The 20,255-nt window shown below is 44.7% G+C and overlaps 1 protein-coding gene across 1 annotated transcript; it reads left to right on the top strand.

Moving 5' to 3' along the window:
* Nucleotides 1-19,717: 19,717 nt before the first annotated feature.
* On the top strand, nucleotides 19,718-19,981 carry TINCR (TINCR ubiquitin domain containing). Its single transcript, XM_074978055.1, has one exon. It carries the CDS (start codon nucleotides 19,718-19,720, stop codon nucleotides 19,979-19,981), a length of 264 nt encoding a protein of 87 aa, XP_074834156.1.
* The last annotated feature ends 274 nt before the right edge of the window (nucleotides 19,982-20,255 follow it).

Below are 20,255 nucleotides of genomic sequence, written 5' to 3'. Positions count from 1 at the left end.
TAGAATTGAGGAGACAAGAACTGGACACAAGATTCGAGCAGCAGTTATATCACCGCCAAGCACAGTGATAAAACAGTCTCATTACTCAAGATTCCTGTGTGTGCATCCCAGAATGGCTTTAACAGTTCTGACGCCAGCATCCTACAAGGAGCTCGGGTTCATCTGAGTGTCCTCAAAACCCTGAAGTCTTCAGTCATTGCTTCCCAGGATAGAGTTCCCTGTCCTTTTGAGTATGGCCTTTGTTCTGTTTCCAGATGTATACGTTTGCCTTTAGCTGTATTAAAATGCATGTTGTTTACTTATCCCTAGTTTACCAAATGATTCAAAGTGCACCCAACCAGTGATCTGTCCTCTCTGGTGTTTACCACTCCCCCAGTGTTTGTCATCTGCTAACTTGTATCAGCTATGATTTTATATTTTCTTCCAGGTTATTTGATAAAGACGTTAAATACTGGAGCCTGTTAAGGATCTCATAGAGCACACTCCAGTCACTGTAAGAGCCCCAGAAGACTATTCCATCTCCACAACATCCTAACTCACCTCCCCACAGGGAGGAGAACCGAGTTGCAACAGAGCTGAAAACAGCTCAGAAAGAGGTCTCGGAACCTCAGCATGAGCTTACCTATATTTCACAGACACAAACAACAGCTAAAATTGCCCTTCCTATTAATCCTGCTATTCTGGATCCTGCAAAAATAATCTGGCAAACACTGCAATTACACCACCGACCTGTAAGACAGCTGCTAGTAAGTATTATATGCAGGGGCTCCCCTTTATATGTCGTGGTTAGGGAGCGTGAATTTGCAATGTAAAGTGAAATGACATATAAAGGGGAATTTTCCCTGTATAAGACTACACATAAATACAGGGGCGTAGGGACCTTGCATGTTCCCAGTGAGCCTCCTCTTTGCAGGGTGGCCCTGGGGCTGCCCCCTCCGGCTCACCAGGTGGCTTGTCGGCTTTGCCAGATGCCCGTGGCTCCCAGTGCAGCGAGGTGGTGAACAGCACTGGAAGCTGTGTGGAGTTGGGAAGGAGATGGCAGCTACCTGCCTGCCCCAGGCTGTAGCAGTCCCCAGCACTCCCAGGAGCCCCAAGGAAGTGGCAGGGATGGGGCATCCATGGGGCTTCCCCACCCTGCCCTAGCTGAGCCCTGGGCCACAGCAGCCCCCAGCAGTCCTGGGAGCCCTGAGGAGGTGGCAGGGTCATGGCATCCATGGCACTTCTCTCCCGCCTTCCCCAAGCCTCAGCGGCAGGGACGCAGCAGCTGCTGTGCTTCCCTGCAACCCGAGGAAGCAGCAGGGCTGGGGCATGCCCAAGCCCTCCCTGCTTCCCTGAGGAAGGATAATGTATGAGTGGGGAATTTTTATGTCTTTGGCCACAATATGTCCATGATGTAAGTGTGAAACAGTACAGTGGGGTGACATATAAAGGGGGACCCCCTGTGCCACCAAAAGGATCAGAATTCCTAATCACACATCCAATACCTTTCTAGTGCATGTGGCTCACCAAAAAAATAGACATTTCCACTCAACCCCGGTGGATAAGGACCGCAAAAGGCTCAACCTGTTTGGCAGGAAAGTGTATTCCCTATCAACCCTCCAGTTCTGAGTGTCTAGCTACTCAGCCACCCAAGCCAAATATAACCATAGAAACTATGCCAACCACCTGGACTTTGTAGAAGCTAAAAGACTGCAATTTAAGGCAATTGTGGCAGAAGGACCCACTACTGCCTGCACAGCATTACAAGTGGCAGTGGACACTGCTGACACTGTAGCATGTGCTACAGCTACTATAGTAGTTATGTGCAGGGCATTTTGGGTTTTCATCTACAATGTTCCTTAGAGCAGTGGTTCCCAAACTTTTTAGCATCAAGTCCCCTTTTTTGATTTTTGAGAAACCCTTATACCCCCATCCTCTTCTTCACCATCCTCCAATCCCTGTTTAACAAAAAATTCAATTTGTACCCCAACACGTTGAAAGGCAAAAAAAAAAAATCACATTTTGTTGTATGAAATTTGAAATTTAAAAAATGTTTACGGCAGTGTTTGCCCATCTTTTTACACCCAAGATCACTTCCTAAATGTCAGGGCAAGCCCAAAGACCCCTACCCCTTTCTTGAGCCCTGCCCTCTCTGTTCCCTTCCTCTCCATCATTTGCTGTCCCCAGGCTTTCTCACTCTCACGGGGCTGAGACAAGAGGTACAGGCTCAGGGGTGCAAATATGTTGAATATTGGTACACTAGAAATGGTTCCTACACGATACAGGACAAAAGGCTTTTTTTAACTCCTGCTACCTTTTAACTACAAAGAAGGTTAGTCCAAGGGCTTCTCTGACAATGCTGCAACTGGGACCAGCTTTTCAAAAGATCTCTGCTAAAATGGCAGGAATTTGAAAAATGTTCTCATTGTCTTGCAGGACCAGTTTCTTGAATCATAGAAGAGTAGGACTGGAAGGGACCTCGAGAGGCCATCGAGTCCAGCCCCCTGCCCTCAGGGCAGGACCAAGCACTTTCTAGACCATCCCTGAAAGCCATCTATCTAACCTCTTCTTAAATATCTCCAGTGATGGAGATTCTACCAGCTCCCTTAGCAATTCGTTCCAGTGTTTGATCACCCTGACAGTTAGGAACTTTTTCCTAATGTCCAACCTGAACCTCCCCTGCTGCAATTTAAGTCCATTGCCTCTTGTTCTATCCTCAGAGGCAAGGAAGAACAAGTTCCCCCCCTCTGCCTTATGACACCCTTTTAGATACCTGAAGACTGCTATCATGTCCCCCCTCAATCTTCTCTTTTCCAAACTAAACAAGCCCAGTTCTTTCAGCCTTTCTTCACAGGTCATGTTCTCTAGACCTTTGATCATTCTCGTTGCTCTCCTCTGGACCCTCTCCAATTTCTCCACATCCTTCTTGAACTGTGGTGCCCAGAACTGGACACAATATTCCAGCTGAGGCCTAACCAGCGCAGAGTAGAGCAGGAGAATGACTTCTCGTGCCTTGTTCACAACACACCTGTTAATGTGAAAAGGCTGACCCATTGGAAAGCTGGTCATTAAGTCCCCTGGAGCCCTCAAAGGATACATGAGTGGTGTCTTGGACTTGAACTGGTTCCTTTGCACAGTGGTGAATTTCATCCAGACAGTGCAGGAAGCCTGCAGAGTGATCTCCCAGTAGTTTGGCAGGGGTTAAAGTCCCCAGTGCTCAAATAATTTCAAACCAGACTGGTCAAAAACTAGATGAAATAGTGCGGGAAACAGCCCTGTGCTGGTTCCGCTGAGCAAGAATGAACAAGGTGACCCACTAGGTGTTTTCAGTCAGTGGCTTTCATGGGAAAAACAATATAAGCTTGATATCACTGAGTGTTGGATTAGTATGGAGAGAGTGGGTGAGGAAGTAAAAGAAAGTGCTGCTGGGACTGCAAGAACTAAAAAAACGTGGACCATCATGATGTTTTTTACATTCACAAAGCACTTTTCCTCCCAGGAGGAGTGGGAAGAGGATCAGAGCTGGAACAGATGGTTGGAGCACGGGGTGGAGGTGGGGAAGGGATTCAGACTCCAGGTTATGCTTACCTCAATCAGCTCCTAAAAGCAGCAGGATGTATGCCATCTGGCTCCTCGGCAGATGTGTGGCCAGGTGGCTCTGCACATTGCCCTTTCTGCAGGCACTGCCCCCAGACCTCCCACGTTGTGATTCCTAGCCAAGGGTAGCTGCAGAACCAGCACTTGGAGCAGGAGCCAGAGTGGGGATGTGCTGCTGCTTCTGGGAGCTGTGCAGAGCCATAACAGGCAGGGGGTCTCTTTAGCCCCACTGCACCACTAATTGAACTTTTAACAGCAGTCAGTGGTGCTGACTTGCGCTGCCAAGGTCCCTTTTCAACCAGGCTTTCCAGTAAAAACCAGGAAGTTGGCAATCTTAAATTATGGTGCTGCTGGAAGGGTTCCATCGTTAAGGTTGCATTATTGAGTTTCAGTCTAGCACTGGAAAGAATGCAGACTATTTGGTGTTTTTTGAGTGAACTTCAGTAAAATGAAAAATGGCTAATTATGGATTCTCTGGTTAATTGGATGATGCAGTTTAGAGTTCTGGAAAGTTTATAATAAGCTGTTGGAAAAATAAATGTCTCAGGATGTTTTTCAGGGGGAGCAGTTCGCTTTTCTTTTTATTCCTTTTGTGAGAAATCTACCATACTCTGAGTTTTCTCCTTTACTCATACTGTGGCTTCTCATATTCTCATTCCTAAGGCATTACTCTGGCAGCAGGAGTGTGTGTTTAGTAACTTTTTAGTTATAACAGCAGCAGATATGCACAGACCTCACCCCCCCAGCTTCATTATTTGCACTCTTAACACAAAACCTGAACAGAATGAAGGCAGTGACTGTCCCCAGTGCATGGAATGAGTGGTAGTTAGATGTGCTGATCTGTTGCTATCGCAGATATAAAATCAGTGTGTGAGTGGCTTAACACTGGGGTAAGTGTTGGTTTTGTTACCTATTGGAAATGAAAGGCTTAGGGAGCACTGGAGTTTGTTCTCCAGTGTAATCAGCTGAAATAGAATGCATACATCTTTCCCCTTATTTCCATGCTTTTAGGATTTTGGATGGATGAGCTGTGTCCTGCTCTTGTCTGAACTCTCACTAACAGAACCTTTTGTTTGCAAATATATAGCCTTCCTGGCTTGCAGTTAAATTGTATTGGAGAAACTTTATTGTATGATTCCTTCATTCATTGTTTATTTCCAGCCTTCACAGTTTCTTTAGGAGTGTTTCACAGTATGAACCGCCCAGGCCTTTGGAAGGTGCTGAACCAGTTGGAAGCTCAAGCCATAGTGTTCTACACACTTGGAAATTAGGCCACGAGTAGTTGGCCACTCAAACCTCCTCCCAAAAGAACCGGGGGTCTGTGTAACTGACCCCAGTGCAGTAAATAGATTTGAAACTAGGACCTTTGGAGCTGTGCGAGCCTCTGCAGCACAAGCTAAAAGACACTATCTGCTAATGGATACAGCAGCAATCATAAATATATAATCTATATTTGTCATTAGAGGGTCACAAAAGCAATAATTCCCCCAGTATAAGAAGGCCTAGTTTAAAATGGTGCCTCTCATCAGCAGGTTTCAAAAACCTCATTCATCCTCACTCATCCCCCCATCAAATTCTTGGATTGTTGGGGTTCTTCCCTCTTTAATAAAACCTTAGCTTCCACTAAACAAAATATCCAGGCTTGTCTTGTCCTCCCTGCTAAACCTCCTCTCTTGCTGCACCTGGTTCAAACCCTTTCTTACATACTCCTGTACTGGAGCTAATGGGAAATGCCTGGTAAGGAAGCAGAAATTATCTCTGTAGCTCTGAACAGAAGCCCTGAGAGCCTGTCATTTTGAGCCTTTGTGGTAATGTTTCAAAGGGCATGATGTGGTTAATCCCATGTACATATCTTTTGAGATGCCCACTGGTTGGGCAACCTGTCTGCAAGTGCCAACATCTGATGCTTCAGAGCAAAGCGAATACCATCCCACACATATACTGATAAGCACTGGTTAGGCCTCAGCTGGAATATTGTGTCCAGTTCTGGGCACCGCAGTTCAAGAAAGATGTGGAGAAATTAGAGAGGGTCCAGAAAAGAGCGACAAGAGTGATTAAAGGTCTAGAGAATGTGACCTATGAAGAAAGGCTGAAAGAATTGGGCTTGTTTAGTTTGGAAAAGAGAAGATTGAGGGGGGACATGATAGCAGTCTTCAGGTATCTAAAAGGGTGTCATAAGGCAGAGGGAGGGAACTTGTTCGTCCTTGCCTCTGAGGATAGAACAAGAGGCAACGGACTCAAATTGCAGCAGGGGAGGTTCACGTTGGACATTAGGAAAAAGTTCCTAACTGTCAGGGTGGTCAAACAGTGGAATGAATTGCCTAGGGAGGTTGTGGAATCTCCATTGCTGGAGATATTTAAGAACAGGTTAGATAGATGTCTATCAGGGATGGTTTAGACAGTACTTGGTCCTGCCATTGGGGCGGGGAGCTGGACTCGGTGGCGTCTCGAGGTCCCTTCCAGTCCTAGTAGTCTATGATTCTGTGATATGCCTGGCTAATAGTGCAAGCAGTGCTGTTTGTGGAAAGTGACTCCATCATCATCTTTTCCAGGAATTTGGCTGTCCTGATCAATCTTGGGCTGGTTCTATCTGCATCAGTGACACTGCTTATGTCACAGGTATGCACCTTTGTTGGCAAGGGCAGGTGATATTTCCACCACCATCCTCCCTTGAGGTTTAACGGTGGTTTCAAGTGAGGACTTTTTTGCTCTCCTACTAAATGAAGCCTGTGAGGAATGTCATGCCCTGGCCAGGCAATTCTCAGTAGTCAGCCCGGCCACTCTGTCGACCGCTCTTTCCAACGGCTTTTTGGACTGGCTGTGATCTTGCAACAATAACTTCTGTCAACAGGTCTCTCTAGTGTAGACATAGCCTGAAGGTCCTTAGACATGTTTAGGGTCATAAAATATGCCCTAGGATGATCACACATGAAGTTGGGGTGAAGAGGTGTAGAGAATTGAACCCTGCTTTCCAAAAACCCAGTCAAATGCTCAACTCTTTAAACTCTCCTTCCTCCCTGGCAACAGGTCTAATTCCATTAATTCCAATGGGCTTTAGCTCAGGTCCCAAAACACCAGGAAGAGTATTGCAGGGAACAAGCTTTCTCTGGTGAAAAGTACGTGAACCTGCTGCAGCTCTTAATTTCTGTGGGTGACTGAAGTTCTGTTATGCTCCTTTTTGGACATGGGATGGCAGCGCAGCTCAACAAATCTGCTTCCTCCCTGTACTGCTGCTATTGGAATAGCTGGAATATCCTTAAATGCTTTATTTCTACCCAGTTCACTTTTTAAGATCAACATATTTCTGAATCTGCTTTGTCTGCAGATGAAATGCGCAATTGTAGCCTTGCATCGGAGGATGCTAAAATCTCCCCTGGCCTTAGGGAGCTGGGGTAGTTTTCTCCCCCACCGAGGGTTACTTCCAGACATGGAGGGTTATTTTCAAGGCTGCCCAGCAATGAACCTTGTATCTAGATTTTTTTATTGTTTCTGTAAGACATTTGGCAAATTTACTTGTTCCATAGCTGCTCCTGGGCTTGGCAGCCCTGTGAGTCATGCGCAGGCCATGGGGTTCTCTCTCAGTCAGGCTCATGAATCTCCAATCCCGGGAGTTATAAAGAACAGCAGCAACAAATAACACAAGAAGTATTCCCCTCCCCTTCCACCATACCCCCACCCCGATCCATTTTTCAGCCTTCCTATTGTCTGCAATTGACTAGATCATTTAACATGTGAGTGGTTGGTTTTTTTTCCCCCCTACGCTGGCAAATTCCACCAAGTAACCTCTAACTCTCGTTCTGTAAACTTGCAGGTGTTCTCTGTGCACAGAAAACAGGGCAGTTTTCTCTTTCAAAGCAGGATCGGAACGGCTTTTTTGTGCCTTTGCTTGCTGTGAGTTTTAAATTCCAACCCACACCATGCAATTTCCCCAGACCCCCAACAATGCAATATTGATTCCAGGCAGTGGGCCAAGGAAGTGGTGAGGACTTTCAGAACCTGATTCTGAGCTCATGCTGGGGTTCACCTTGGTTATAACTTGACTAGCTTCAGCAAAACTAGTCCTGACCGGCACTAGGATGAACAAGCTCAGCGTCAAGCCTCTGTTTTTGTGAATGCTACTTTTTTTTTTTTTTTTGCTGGTGATAGACAGCTCTTGATCACTCGCCTGTTTGGAGCAGAGCAAAGGGGGAGTTGAGAAAGGCACACTGTGGATTAATTTCCAAACTAAAGCAGAGTAAGATTACCCAGCCCTAAGGCACGTGTTCTACAAATCAGTACTGGCTAGGCAGTGTAATAGCAGGGTGAGGGACTTTCAGCTATTGATAGTTATCTACTTCTCACATAGGCTGTGCCTACACTACAGTGATCTTTTGAAGGAAGATCTTCCAGAAGATCTCTTCCAAAAAAACATCTTTTGAGACGGTGTATCCACACACAAAAAAAGCATGTTGAAAAAGCGATTCTCTCTTTCGACAGAGTGTGTCTACACAGCCCCTGCTCTTTCGAAAGAATGGGCTGAGGATCGAGAAATCTGGTGCCATGAGGACTGCTTTTCTGAAAAAAGGGTCCACGGACCACCTGCACATGCTTTCTTTCGAAAGAAGCTTTCAAAAGAATATGCTCTTCCTGATCAGGGAGCGGAAGAGGACTTCCAGAAGAGCAGCTGTGTGTTCTTTTGATTTCGGATCGAAAGAGCACATTTTCTGTGTAGATGCTCCAAGTATTCCAAAAGACTTGTGTAGACGTGGTCATAGAAGTTAATACAATGAGTACATCATGTTCAATGCAGCACAGTGAGCTGTGTGGTGCATTTCCTAGTGTTCTTACCCTTTCTGATTTGCAATGTCCTAAGGAAAGAGAAACTCACCTATTCCCACAGGAGCTTATTCAGCTTCACTTTATATTAAGGATCTATTTTTAATGATTTATGAATTTTTAATAAGTGATTAATAGCAGCTATAAGCATGTGATATAAATGAGCCCTGTATGTTCTAGTTGGCTAGAAATAGTCAACTGAGAATTTTTAAGACCGTAAGAGTGGCCACACTGGGCCAGGCCAAAGGTCCGTCTGGTCTAGTATCCTGTCCTCTGACAGTGGCCAGTGGCAGGAACCCCCAAGGAAGTGAACAGAACATGTAACCATCAAATATTTCAACAGAACATTTGTCATCAGAAAATGCCAATTTGCTAAGATTGAAACTTTGCGCAGAAGCATGTTAGCTTTGATGAATGTTTTTAGTTTTGAGAAAAAAGATTGAATTAATCCCATTTTGACTCTTTTGAAATAAGATGTTTCAGTTTTTCAGCTCACAATGACTTTTCATTTAGAAATGTACATTATTTTACCATAACAAAAAGCAGTCAAGTAGCACTTTAAAGACTAACAAAATAATTTATTAGGTGAGCTTTCGTGGGACAGACCCACTTCTTCAGACCATAGCCATAGCAGAAGACTCAATATTTAGTCTGTCCCATGAAAACTCACCTAATAAATTATTTTGCTAGTCTTTAAAGTGCTATTTGACTGCTTTTTGTTTTGATAGTATATAGACTAGCACAGCTCCCTCTCTGTTACTATTTTACCATAGTGTTTTTAAATAAGAGTGTTTTACAGCTGAACAAAATGTTTCAAATAGATTGACGTGAAACACTTCAGTTAATATAAAAAATGTTTCTGGATTTTTGATTAATGAAAAATTTTAAGAATTTGGCTGACCATGCTGAATCAGCCTTGTATTGAATCTGCCGGACACTAACAACATATTTACCAGCTGATTAACCATTTATTAAAATATTCATATTGTATTGTAAATGAAATCCTACTATACAATAGGACTGGCTTTTTTTCCCCATTAATGAACAGATCATTGTCCCAGGAGAGTATTTCACTGTACAAATCAAGGCCTGTCATTAAGTTTATAAGCTGTTTGGCGCAGGTACCTTCCTGTTTTATTAGTGTGTAAAGCCTCAGGCAGAATCTGGCCCTGCGTGCACCTGTTATGCAATAGATATAATGATTGTTTTTACTGTTCCATAGCACAGGAGATTTGGGCATTTCATGAACTAGCTCTCAGGTTACATTTTAGATTAAATAAAAGGAAGGGCATCTTCCCACGGAGTGCTGTTGGCTGGGCTATGGCATTGACTGAGGGAGCAGGTCAGCATCAAATGCTGGGACTGGATTTAAAGAAGTGCTGGATAATTTGGGGATCGATGGTAATATTTGTAGTGATGCAGAGCAAGATAAGGGCAATAGAATGTCAAGCTCCATCCCCTGCTGTCTACCTGCTCCCAGGCAGCAAACTGATGAAAAGCCTTACTGTTTGGCTTTATTGACTGTGAGGCACGAGATTACAAAGCTCCGGAAATCAGACAAACTTCCAGTTCACTGACAGAGTGGCTTGGCTGGAAACATCATATTATCTTGCTGGACTTTCCCGGACATGGGCCTCTATCCGCTGGATTTCTGTAATTAAAAACAATAAATAAATAAGAACCAAAAAACACTCCTGAGTGGTTCGTGTCCTTTGCAGCAATGTCTTGGCTCTTGCATCATTCTAGAATAAGAAAATGGTTGCTCGAAGAAAGCCTGGCAGATGGTGAATTGTGATCACTGCTACTGAAAAGCTAAGAAATGTTCCCATCTATCATGAGGATAACGATCCTGATCTCCTTTGTAAGGTGCTTTGAGATCTGTTGAGGAAAAGCACTGGATAAAGGCTAGGGATTATTATTGCTGCTATATTTGTTTCTATGGCTCCTCTTCTTTCCCTGCCCTGGCACATTTGATGGCTTCATCTTCTTGTTATGTTGTCACTGATGAGCTGATGGCAGGGGATCAAAGACATAGATGATGATATAAAAGTACAAAATGATAATTAATAATCTGCATTATTAACCCTGGCTTGGAGATGTGTAGTAAAATACAGTGGTTATCAGGATGATTATTTTCTTTTAAGCTAACAATGAATGTTGTCTTTGTACATGTTATGGAACTGAATCTACTAATTCGACCCTGTGCCTCACTCTTCCAATGACTTCAGGCCATTTACTCTTTCTTCTCTTTGCCTCAATTTCCCACTATGTGGATTATACTCCTGTAATAAAACCTTTGGCTTCCTCTCTGCTACTATGTAAGTCCAGTGGCACCTTATAGACTAACAGATTTATTGGAGCTTGAAAGTCCTGATTTTATACCACCCAGGATCACATTAGCTTCTTCTTGGAGTGATTGCTCATGTGCATTCCAATTTAGGTGTGCACTGAGCACATGCCCAGTTGCCAGAAGCTTTTTGCCCTAGCTGGTAGCCCTAGGGTCGATGCAGCACCCCCTGGAGTGGCGCCCGTATGGCCACCCATATATGTGCCGCCCGCCCTGCCCCACCCCAGCTCCCTCGTTGAGAGTTCACTGGTAGCCTTTATTGTTTCAATTAGTTGTAAATTGTTTAGATAGTTCCTCCTAGCACCTAGTGGGCCGAGGTGGGTCTCTAACTCCCTCGGCGCCATCCAGTAGCGGATGTTAGAGGACAGGAGGTATGTGCACGTGTGTGTGTGTGCACACGCGTGCGCGCACAAGTAACTGACTTGAACTTGGTGCTTAGTGCAGGAGCCGCTACAATTTGAGCTAAAAGCCTGCTGGCTTTCAGCTAAGGCTGTAGAGGAGACTCATTCTTTCTCTGGGTAAGTGGTCTAGGTGCCACTGCATGGGACAGTGAACCATACCTAGGGGTGTGGGTTACATACATTTACTTTCCAGCTGATTGCAATGTTGGGCTGCCTTTGTTAAGCATATTGAGATGTTCATATGTCAGGCTTTATAGAAGTGTAAAGTTCTTTCACTATTGTGTTATCTCTGCCCTTTTGTTACTTGCATAGGAGTGTTTATGCCACTAATCTATGTGACTTGGGCATAGTTTTGCTCTCATTTACATCCATCTAGTGCTGCATTATTCTGTACAGCGGGACCAATTCTGCACTCAGTGGGACCAGGCCCTGCTTTCAGGCAACCTGTGTGAGGTTGCATTTGTCATCCCATGCCCCATTTTGGGAGGAGAGGTGTGGGGCAGCAGCCATGCATACTGGGACTCTGCTTGCTCTTATCATAGAATCATAGAACACTAGAACTGGAAGGGACCTTGAGAGGTCAAGTCCAGTCCCCCCCGGTCCTCACAGCAGGACCAAACACCCTCTAGAGTCTCTAGAGCAGGGGTCAGCAACCAAAATAGCAAGAAGAGCCTTTTTTTTTTAAATTCAGCAAAAAAATCAATAATTCAAGAGCCGCAATGCATAGGAATACAAGATGGCCCTTAATAAATAATGTCAAACCATACTTACTGTAATCTCTATTTTAAGAACAGCATGCGCACAATGATTTGTAATGCAATACATGTTAACTGCAGGATGTTCACGAACTTTTTACATATTTGATTTCCTCACACTTTACGTGAGTGTTTTTACGGCTGTCTTCCTGACGTTCACTCCTGAAACTACTTTAATTATGCCACTTTTACTTCATGTTTCAGTTTTCTTTCTTAAGGTGAGTGTTGCCCTTCACAGCAGGACTCCCACAAGCTTCCTTTCTGAAATCAAGACTTTCATAGCAACACAATCAAAAACTGTATCAGTATCATATCCACAATGCACTGCACATATTAAATGGGGAATTATTGAACGTTTAGTGATCACATATGGTTTGCTACTTAGATACGAGTTGTTTATTTTTGGGCTTTTAGATATTTGTTTACTGAAAATAATCTGGAGGGTTGTTTTTTATTTGTGCAATTATAGCACTGGTAGCCACAAAGAATTCCTTAAAGAGCCTCATGAGGCTCCAGAGCCACAGGTTGCAGACCCCACTCCAGACCATCTCTGACAGGTATCTATCTAACCTGATCTTAAATATCTCTGGTGATGGAGATTCCACAGCTTTCTTAGGCAATTTATTCCAGTGTTTAACCATCCTGACAGTTAGGAAGCTTTTCCTTATGTCCAACCTAAACTGGGCTTGCTGCAGTTTAAGCTCATTGCTTCATGTGCTGTCATCCGAGGCCAAGGAGAACATGTGTTCTTCCTCTTCCTCGTAAAACTCCTTTTAGGTACTTGAAAACCACTATCCTGTCCCCTCTCAGTCTTCTCTTTTCTAAATTAAACAAACCCAATGCTTTCAGTCCTCCCTCAGAGATCACGTTCTCTAGACCTTTAATCATCCTTATTGCCCTTCTTCCCTTCTGCTGACTATCAGGGAGCAAGGGGAAAGTACACAACCTGCGTGCTTGCCTTTCACATCTGGGCAGAGAGGGAAGTGGGGCAGAAGAGTAATTTGTGGAATCTGTGCACTTTCCCCTTGTTCCCCAAAAATCAGGGACCCAGGAGGAAGAGCAGGCAGCATCCCAATACACACAGCTGCTGCTCCCTCGCCCTCATGATCTCATGCTTCAGAGCTGAATTCTAAAGGGTCAGGTAGGCCTTCTCCTTCCTCCCCCATTACTGCTACTATGGACAGTATTGCATTACTGGTGTATCAAGCAGATTCTTGTTTTTCTGGCCACCAATGGCAGAGGATCCTTGCCTTCCTTGACAACTGGTCAGATGACACAACGATACGTGTTAAGTCCTAGCTGGACAAGGTCCTGGCTGGGATGACTTAGTGGGGGTTGATCCTGCTTGAAGCAGGGGGCTGGACTAGATGACCTCCTGAGGTCCCTTCCAGCCCTGTGATTCTGTGATCTCTGAGGGTGAATTCCATCACAGGGCAAGGAGGTTAGCTACCATTTAAGACTTACTTATACCATACAGCAAGTGCTAAGGCTGTGAGTGGGATGGGAACAGTCCATGCCCTTGTCCTCTGCGCAGGGGTAACTTTCACTCAAAATGATGATTTAGCGTGGCCAAATTCTGCTTTGCATTCCTCAGGCATAAGTCTGGCGTAATTCCACTGAACCTGATGGATCTACTCTGGATTTACACTACCATGGTCTTTTGCTTTTTAGCCAGTCATATGCTCTTCCCAAAGTCTTGTTTTATTGATGCTCAGTTGTTTGCTGCTGGCTTTCTGAAGCGATGGATATGACCTGAAATTCATTTAATTGCTGAGCCTGCTTGGTCCCTTCATTCATAGAACAACTGGGACAAACTCTTTACACTGGTTGAAGTCGCAAATTGCAGGGGAATTTTTCTTCTTAGGCATTTTGTAAATGAGAGAGGAGTATGAGTCCCTTTTGGCAACAAGGAGACTGCCTGACTTTACCAAATACTAGTGTTTTGTTTCATTTAAAAAATGTATTGTATTTCATAGCCCACCTGCTTTCAAATTGCTTTTCTTGTTTTCCTAATGTGTGTTTCTCTGTATGCTTGCGCGTCTTCTGTTTGCCTTCAATATGGGAAAAAAATTAAGTCAATAAGGTTTGATTTGATTTGTAAATAACACTGGGGATATGTATTATCACACAGTCACAGAGCTCTGATCCCCGATCTCGTCCTCTAGACAGATCTGACAGGCCAGACAAGGGGTGAGTGGAGGAGGAAGATGAAAATAACTTTGAGGGAAGCATATAGAACTTTATCCTTTACCTCTGTTTAGCCCAGAAACCACAGGGAGCTTGTGAAATAATTACCTTAGACAGATAATAAAACATCCTCAGGCAAAACTAAGGTACTTAATATACTGCCCAAGTCAATTCCCCTTATTTCTGCTGTCCTTCTGCTTTTAATAATGGCTTAATGAAAAATTCAAAATTAATTGGAACTGGCATTAGACATTCACAGGACCCAGTATGGGCTGCCGAGCTTAAATATTTCATCACCTAACTTCTCTGCCATGTTCTCCTCTTCCACAGGCTGGACTGTTGGGCCTCTCCCCAAAATTAATGCCCTAGAGAGGGGGTTGGTGGAGGAGCCCAAGGAAGTCTGCAAGCTTCTTGCAGGTGAAATTAAATAAGCCCCAACAACTAGATCTGAGTGTTTTCCTTCTGCTGCCATCTTTCCCTCTCTATTTAATGATACGCAGCTGAGGCACGATTGGAAAGAGCAGCTCTAAAAATAAACAGGAGCTGTCTGAAAGGTATTTGTCAGTTGTCAGGCTGCCACACAGGCTAGACGAATGAATTGGATGAAGTGGCTGACAGCAGACAGGCGCCTTTGAAATGAGAGTGCTTTGAGCTTCCCCTGGCACCCTCTGGGCAAGTGGTGCTGGCCAAAGAGTTCAGACCTGGTGGCGTATGGGGAGTGATCCAGCTCTGATCTGTGTGAATCAAGTCTATGCTTTCACATCAGTGGCATATGGATCTGTCCTGACTGAAGCCAGGTGAAGGGCTTTACAGCAAGGGCGAATTTGACCTCTAGAGGGAAATTCAGCCATGACAGAGGCAATACACCAGGCCCTCTGCACAGGGGTGAATTTTACCCAGGTCTAACTTTGGCTATTAAGTCAGGGGTTGTATTTTCAGCTCCAGCTGCTTCTGTTGGACTTCTGGACCCCTAGTTCTAGTGCCAAGATAAGAGATGAGCCACGTAGGTGTAGGCACAGAAATTAGAAAAGCTGACTTTAACTGTTCTGTGCCTCAGTTTCCCCCTTTGTAAAATGGTGATCATATCCTGACTTTACCCAATGACCTACATTTGTGACTGTATCCAGGCTCATGATAGTAAAATCATAGAAGATTAGGGTTGGAAGAGACCTTTGGAGGTCCTCCAGTCCAACCCTCTGCTCAAAGCAGGGCCAACTGCAACTAAATCATCCCAGCAAGGTTGTAAACACTTTGAAACTCTCCAATGGAAGGCACCACTGTGGCGGACAGTGCTGTTATAAGATCAAAGGCAGTCATAATAGCTACCCAGTTCCCAAGCAGGTTTTCTTTGCTCCCTTTTTACAGATGGGGAAACTGAGACAGAGCAGTGATGTGACCCACCCAAATTGTGAGTGACAGTAGTCTAGAGCAATGGTGTCCAAAGGAAATTCTACCAATCTCCATAGGACCCCCACCCCACTTCCCCTACATGAGATCATTCATCGGAGCTGCGCAAGCCACCCTGGGCTGAAGCCATGCTGCACGAGTTGCCCTGCAGCTGGAGCCTCCGCCGCTGCCACCATGCTTATCCCACCATGTGGTGGGGTGCGTGCACAGAGCAGCCAGAGGGGCACCCCATGTGTGCGGCTCTCCTGAGCCACATTTCGCAACACTCTGCTGCCCCATTCACCACATGTGGTGAACAGGGAGCATATTGGACACTGCAGCTGTAGAGAGTAGTACTAACAGTGACACAGTGAATCAGCAACTTGACTTAAACCCTTGTGCTCTGAGTCATCTACACGTCTCCTCCATTTCACTCTGTGTCGGGACAAAACTTCTAGCTGACCCCAGCAGTACCGCAGTTGGTGTCCTTCACTCTCAGTAGATCTTCTCCACTTTATCCAAGGTCTTCCTCTTTTGTGTTTTTCTTGCTGGTTCCATTGGAGAGTTTGTCTGTCTATGTTGGTGGGGGATGGTTTTCTAAGAGTGGTCTTGCCATTCCCACTTTCTTCTCTTGATTTGAATGTCAAGTGGTTCTCGTCTTGCTCTCTTCCAAAGTCAGTAACACAGCTGTTAACTGGAGCCAGGCACCCTGGCTTCCATCAAGTCACGATCTCTGAATTATATTGTCTGGATTCGCAAAAGTGCTCAACATTCAGCAGCTTCCACATTCTTCGGGGATAATGGGGATGATTGTCCATTATTCTTAATTGGGGGTGGGAAGGAGGTGTAGGGATTTTTCCATGTGTTTAGTGAGGCGATGGTGTCTGTGTACATGTGTATGTTTCTCCATTTTTCCCAATGGAAGCTGCAGGGAGTGGGCCATATCTGAATATCTGGCCACTTCATTTAGGAATATAATGGGAGCCAACCTCCTTTGAGAAGCTCACTGTGGATAATAAAGCAAAGACTTTGAAAGCAAGCGTCCTGCAGTACTTTGGTCCAAAGACACTATTCCGTGTATAAAAGAATGGCTCTGGGGAATTAATTCATGTAATATGACTGCAGGAAATTGTGTATAAGATAAGACTATGACCTGATCTTTTGGGAAATAAAAACATGACTTCTTATCTAGATGGCCTTTGCTCTAAAAAGTATTAGTCTCCACATCTGCCACAAACTGCCCTGGTGATCATTCAGTTATAACAGGCTTCTATAGCTGGCTTTGCTTCCTCCACCACAGTGGTATATTTAGATTTAGATGGGGACAGTTTATTTCCACTGGTATTTAGCTTAGAGCTATATGAATAATGGATTTTTCAATTTGCCAGTATCTCAGTAAGGCGCGTCAAACTGAAGATATCAAAATGGTTCAATTTGTTTGGAATTTATTTGTTTGTTTGTTTATTTTTGCTGGGGGGTGGGTGGAGATTAAAAACACAGAATTGAAACAAGCTGGAAAAACTAACGTGAATTTGCAGAGTGTTTTGATGTCGCTAAATGTGTTTTTCTGCCAAAAAAAAAAAAAAAGAAGTTTTGGCCGCTAATTTCCCACCTTCTCTGGTTTAGGTGTCTGCATTGTTTGCAGTGCTCCCATGCATTTTTTTCCTGCAACTTTGTGATGCTGTAATTTCTCACAGTGCAAAGCAGGACTTAAATACTCAGAGGCAACACCCTCAAGGAACAGGAAGTAGCGCCGATTAAGCAGCACAGGCTATTGATGTTTCCAGTGACCAGATGTCCTGTTTTTAAAGGGACAGCCCCATATTTAATCCCTCTTGAGGGTGTCTTGATTTTTTCTTAAAAACGAGCACGTTGTCCTTTATTTTCTTTCTCTTCCCCCTGCATCAGTACTGCCCACCCACCAGCCGCGAGTGGCAGGTTCAGTGGCGAGTGATGATGGTGGGTGTACAAAGCCGGTGGCAGGGTAAACCAGCTGCGCCCAGAGCCAGCTGCTCCCCCTCCTGGTCCATCAGGGCAGCCTCTGCTGCGGGTCAGTAGGGCTCTGCTCCCCTCCCATTTCCAGCAATCACTGACTGCAGCCGATGACTCGTCTCTGCTGCCCACCTGTCAATACTTCACATGCTCCCTTTTCACTGTTATGTCCCTTCATGCTCACCTGAGGGCCCAGCCAGCAAGAAGGGAGGAGAGCGCCAGCCAGGCAGGGTCAGGTCAATCACTCATCCCACCTGTGTAAGGGAGTTGTCTCTTCCTCTTCCCATGTGAACCCTAAAGCCTTAAAGATAAGAAGGTAAATAAAAAGAATCCAGCTCTGCACTATTTATGTCTAACAGGGGCTCTGTCAACTTGATGTTAATTTGAACATTTGTACTATTCAGTTCTGATTGATTGCCATTGAATTCACTTGAATGGAAGTAATTTTACCAGGTCCCATATTCTACACAGGGAAATATGTTCACCCTATTTATCTGGCTGAGTCCACATGGTGGTGGTAGGAGCTCAGGGTGACACACAGCCTAGGCATGCGGTGAATGTTACTTAATCAGTGTACAGTATGGTGCTGCAGCTGAGATGTAAAGCAAAGATTGTGATGGTAGGATGAGGTATTAATTAGCTTTGAAGTCCTGCCCAAATTTCCACATGTCTAATTACATGCTGCCTATCTAATCTCCATTTCAGGGAGTTCTCTTTTCCTGATTTAAGCTGCCATGGTGTGTTGCAATGTGACTGTTAAAAAACAGCTGGTACATTCCACCTCAGAAGTGACTGCATTTTAGTAGTAATGGAAGTGATTTTAATGAAGCTCTCCAGTTCTTGAATGCACCCACCTATCCATTGTCTGTACTGGGACCCGTCCTATTCAACATATTTATACATGATCTGGAAAAAGGGAAAAGCAGCAAGGTGGCAAAATTTGCAGATGATACAAAACTACTCAAAATAGTTAAGTGCCAAGCAGACTATGAAGAGCTACGAAAGGATCTTAATAAATTGGGTGATTGGGCAACAAAATGGCAGATGAAATTCAATGCAAAGTAATGCACATTGGAAAATATAATCTCAACTATACATATAAAATGATGGGGTCTGACTTAGCTGTTACCACTCAAGAAAGAGATCTTGGAGTCATTGTGGATAGTTCTCTGAAAACATCCACTCAATCTGCAGCAGCAGTCAAAAAAGCTAACAAAATGTTGGGAACTGTTAAGAAAGGAATAGATAATAAGACAGAAAATGTCATAGTACCTCTGTATAAATCCATGGTATGTCCACATCTGGAATACTGTGTGCAAATGTAGTTACCCCATCTCAAAAAAGATATATTGGAATTGGAAAAGGTTCAGAAAAGGGCAACAAAATGATTAAGGGTATGGACCGTCTGCCATATGAGGAGAGATTAATAAGACTGGGACTTTTTAGCTTGGAAAAAAGATGATTAAGGGAGGATATGATAGAGGTATATAAAATCATGACTGGTGTGGGGAAAGTAAATAAAAAAATGTTATTTACTCCTTCTCACAACACAAGAACTAGGGGTCACCAAATGAAATTAATAGGCAGCAGGTTTAAAACAAACAATAGGAAATATTTTTTCATACAATGCAGTTAACCTATGGAACTCTTTGCCGGAGGATGTTGTGAAGGCCAAGACTATAGCAGAGTTTAAAAAAGAATTAGATAAATTCATGGAGGATAGGTCCATCAATGGCTATTAAGCAGGATGGGCATGGAGGGTGTTTCTAGCCTTTGTTTGCCAGAGGCTGGAAATGGGTGACAGGGAATTGATCACATGATGATTACCTGTTCTGTTCATTCCCTCTGGGGCACCTGGCACTGGCCACTGTTGGAAGACAGGATACTGGGCTTGATGGACCTATGGTCTGACCCAGTATGGCTGTTCTTATGCTCTTTAGGGTGCTTTGGGAGCCTTTTGCACTTTGCAAATATAATTATAATTATTATGGCATTGGTGGGGGCGGGGCAGGAAAAGATCCCTACAAGCATTCCCCAGACAGCAGGCTTTGGAAGGGGATGTGTGTTTTTGGAAGGCAGTCCCTGAGATGAGCTCTCTCTTGGAATGCAAAGCACGCAGTATAGCAGCTGGGAAGAACAGGTTTGGCAAGAGGTGTGGAGTGTTGACTTCAGGAAGCTCATTCACAGTCGCGTCTCTGCCTTCCACGCAGCTGGATGCCTGGCAGTGCTGGGCTGGTCAGCCCACCAGGCCCAAGAGGATGGACACCTTGCGGAGAACCCTTTCCCGCTGGAAGAGGTACCACATCAAGGTGCATCTGGCTGATGAAGACCTGCTGATGCCCCTCACTGTCAAGCCCACAGACACAGTGATGGACCTGCGGGCTCACCTGGTACGGGAGGGCATCACCTCCTGGAAGAAGACTTTTTACTACAACTCCAGAGAGCTTGGGGAACAGGAGACTGTCAAGGAGGCCCAAATCCAGAATGGCTCTGTCCTGCTTCTCGTCAGCCACAAGAGGTAGGTGGAGCTCAGGGCTGTTTCCACAAAGATGAACTTGGAATAGGGGATAAAGGGATGCTCAACTGATTCTTTGCTGGAACTTTAAGATCAGCCACGAGGGCTTATGGGTGCTCAACTCCCACTGCCTTTCAATGGGCATATCAGTGCCTAAATCCCTTAGTCTTCTTTGAAAACACTCTATGCCTAAAGTTGGGGCAGGGGCTGGGGGGTTGAGGTAGGGACTTCTCAATCCAACCAATCCCTGTCCCCACCTGGTCCTGCCATTCCTGACAATG

This window comes from Carettochelys insculpta, chromosome 27 (genome assembly GCF_033958435.1).
Source record: "Carettochelys insculpta isolate YL-2023 chromosome 27, ASM3395843v1, whole genome shotgun sequence".
In the NCBI taxonomy this organism is placed as follows: Eukaryota; Metazoa; Chordata; order Testudines; family Carettochelyidae; genus Carettochelys; species Carettochelys insculpta.
The sequence above is the reverse complement of the archived record's forward strand: the minus strand, read 5'-3'. Positions and strand labels throughout refer to the sequence as shown.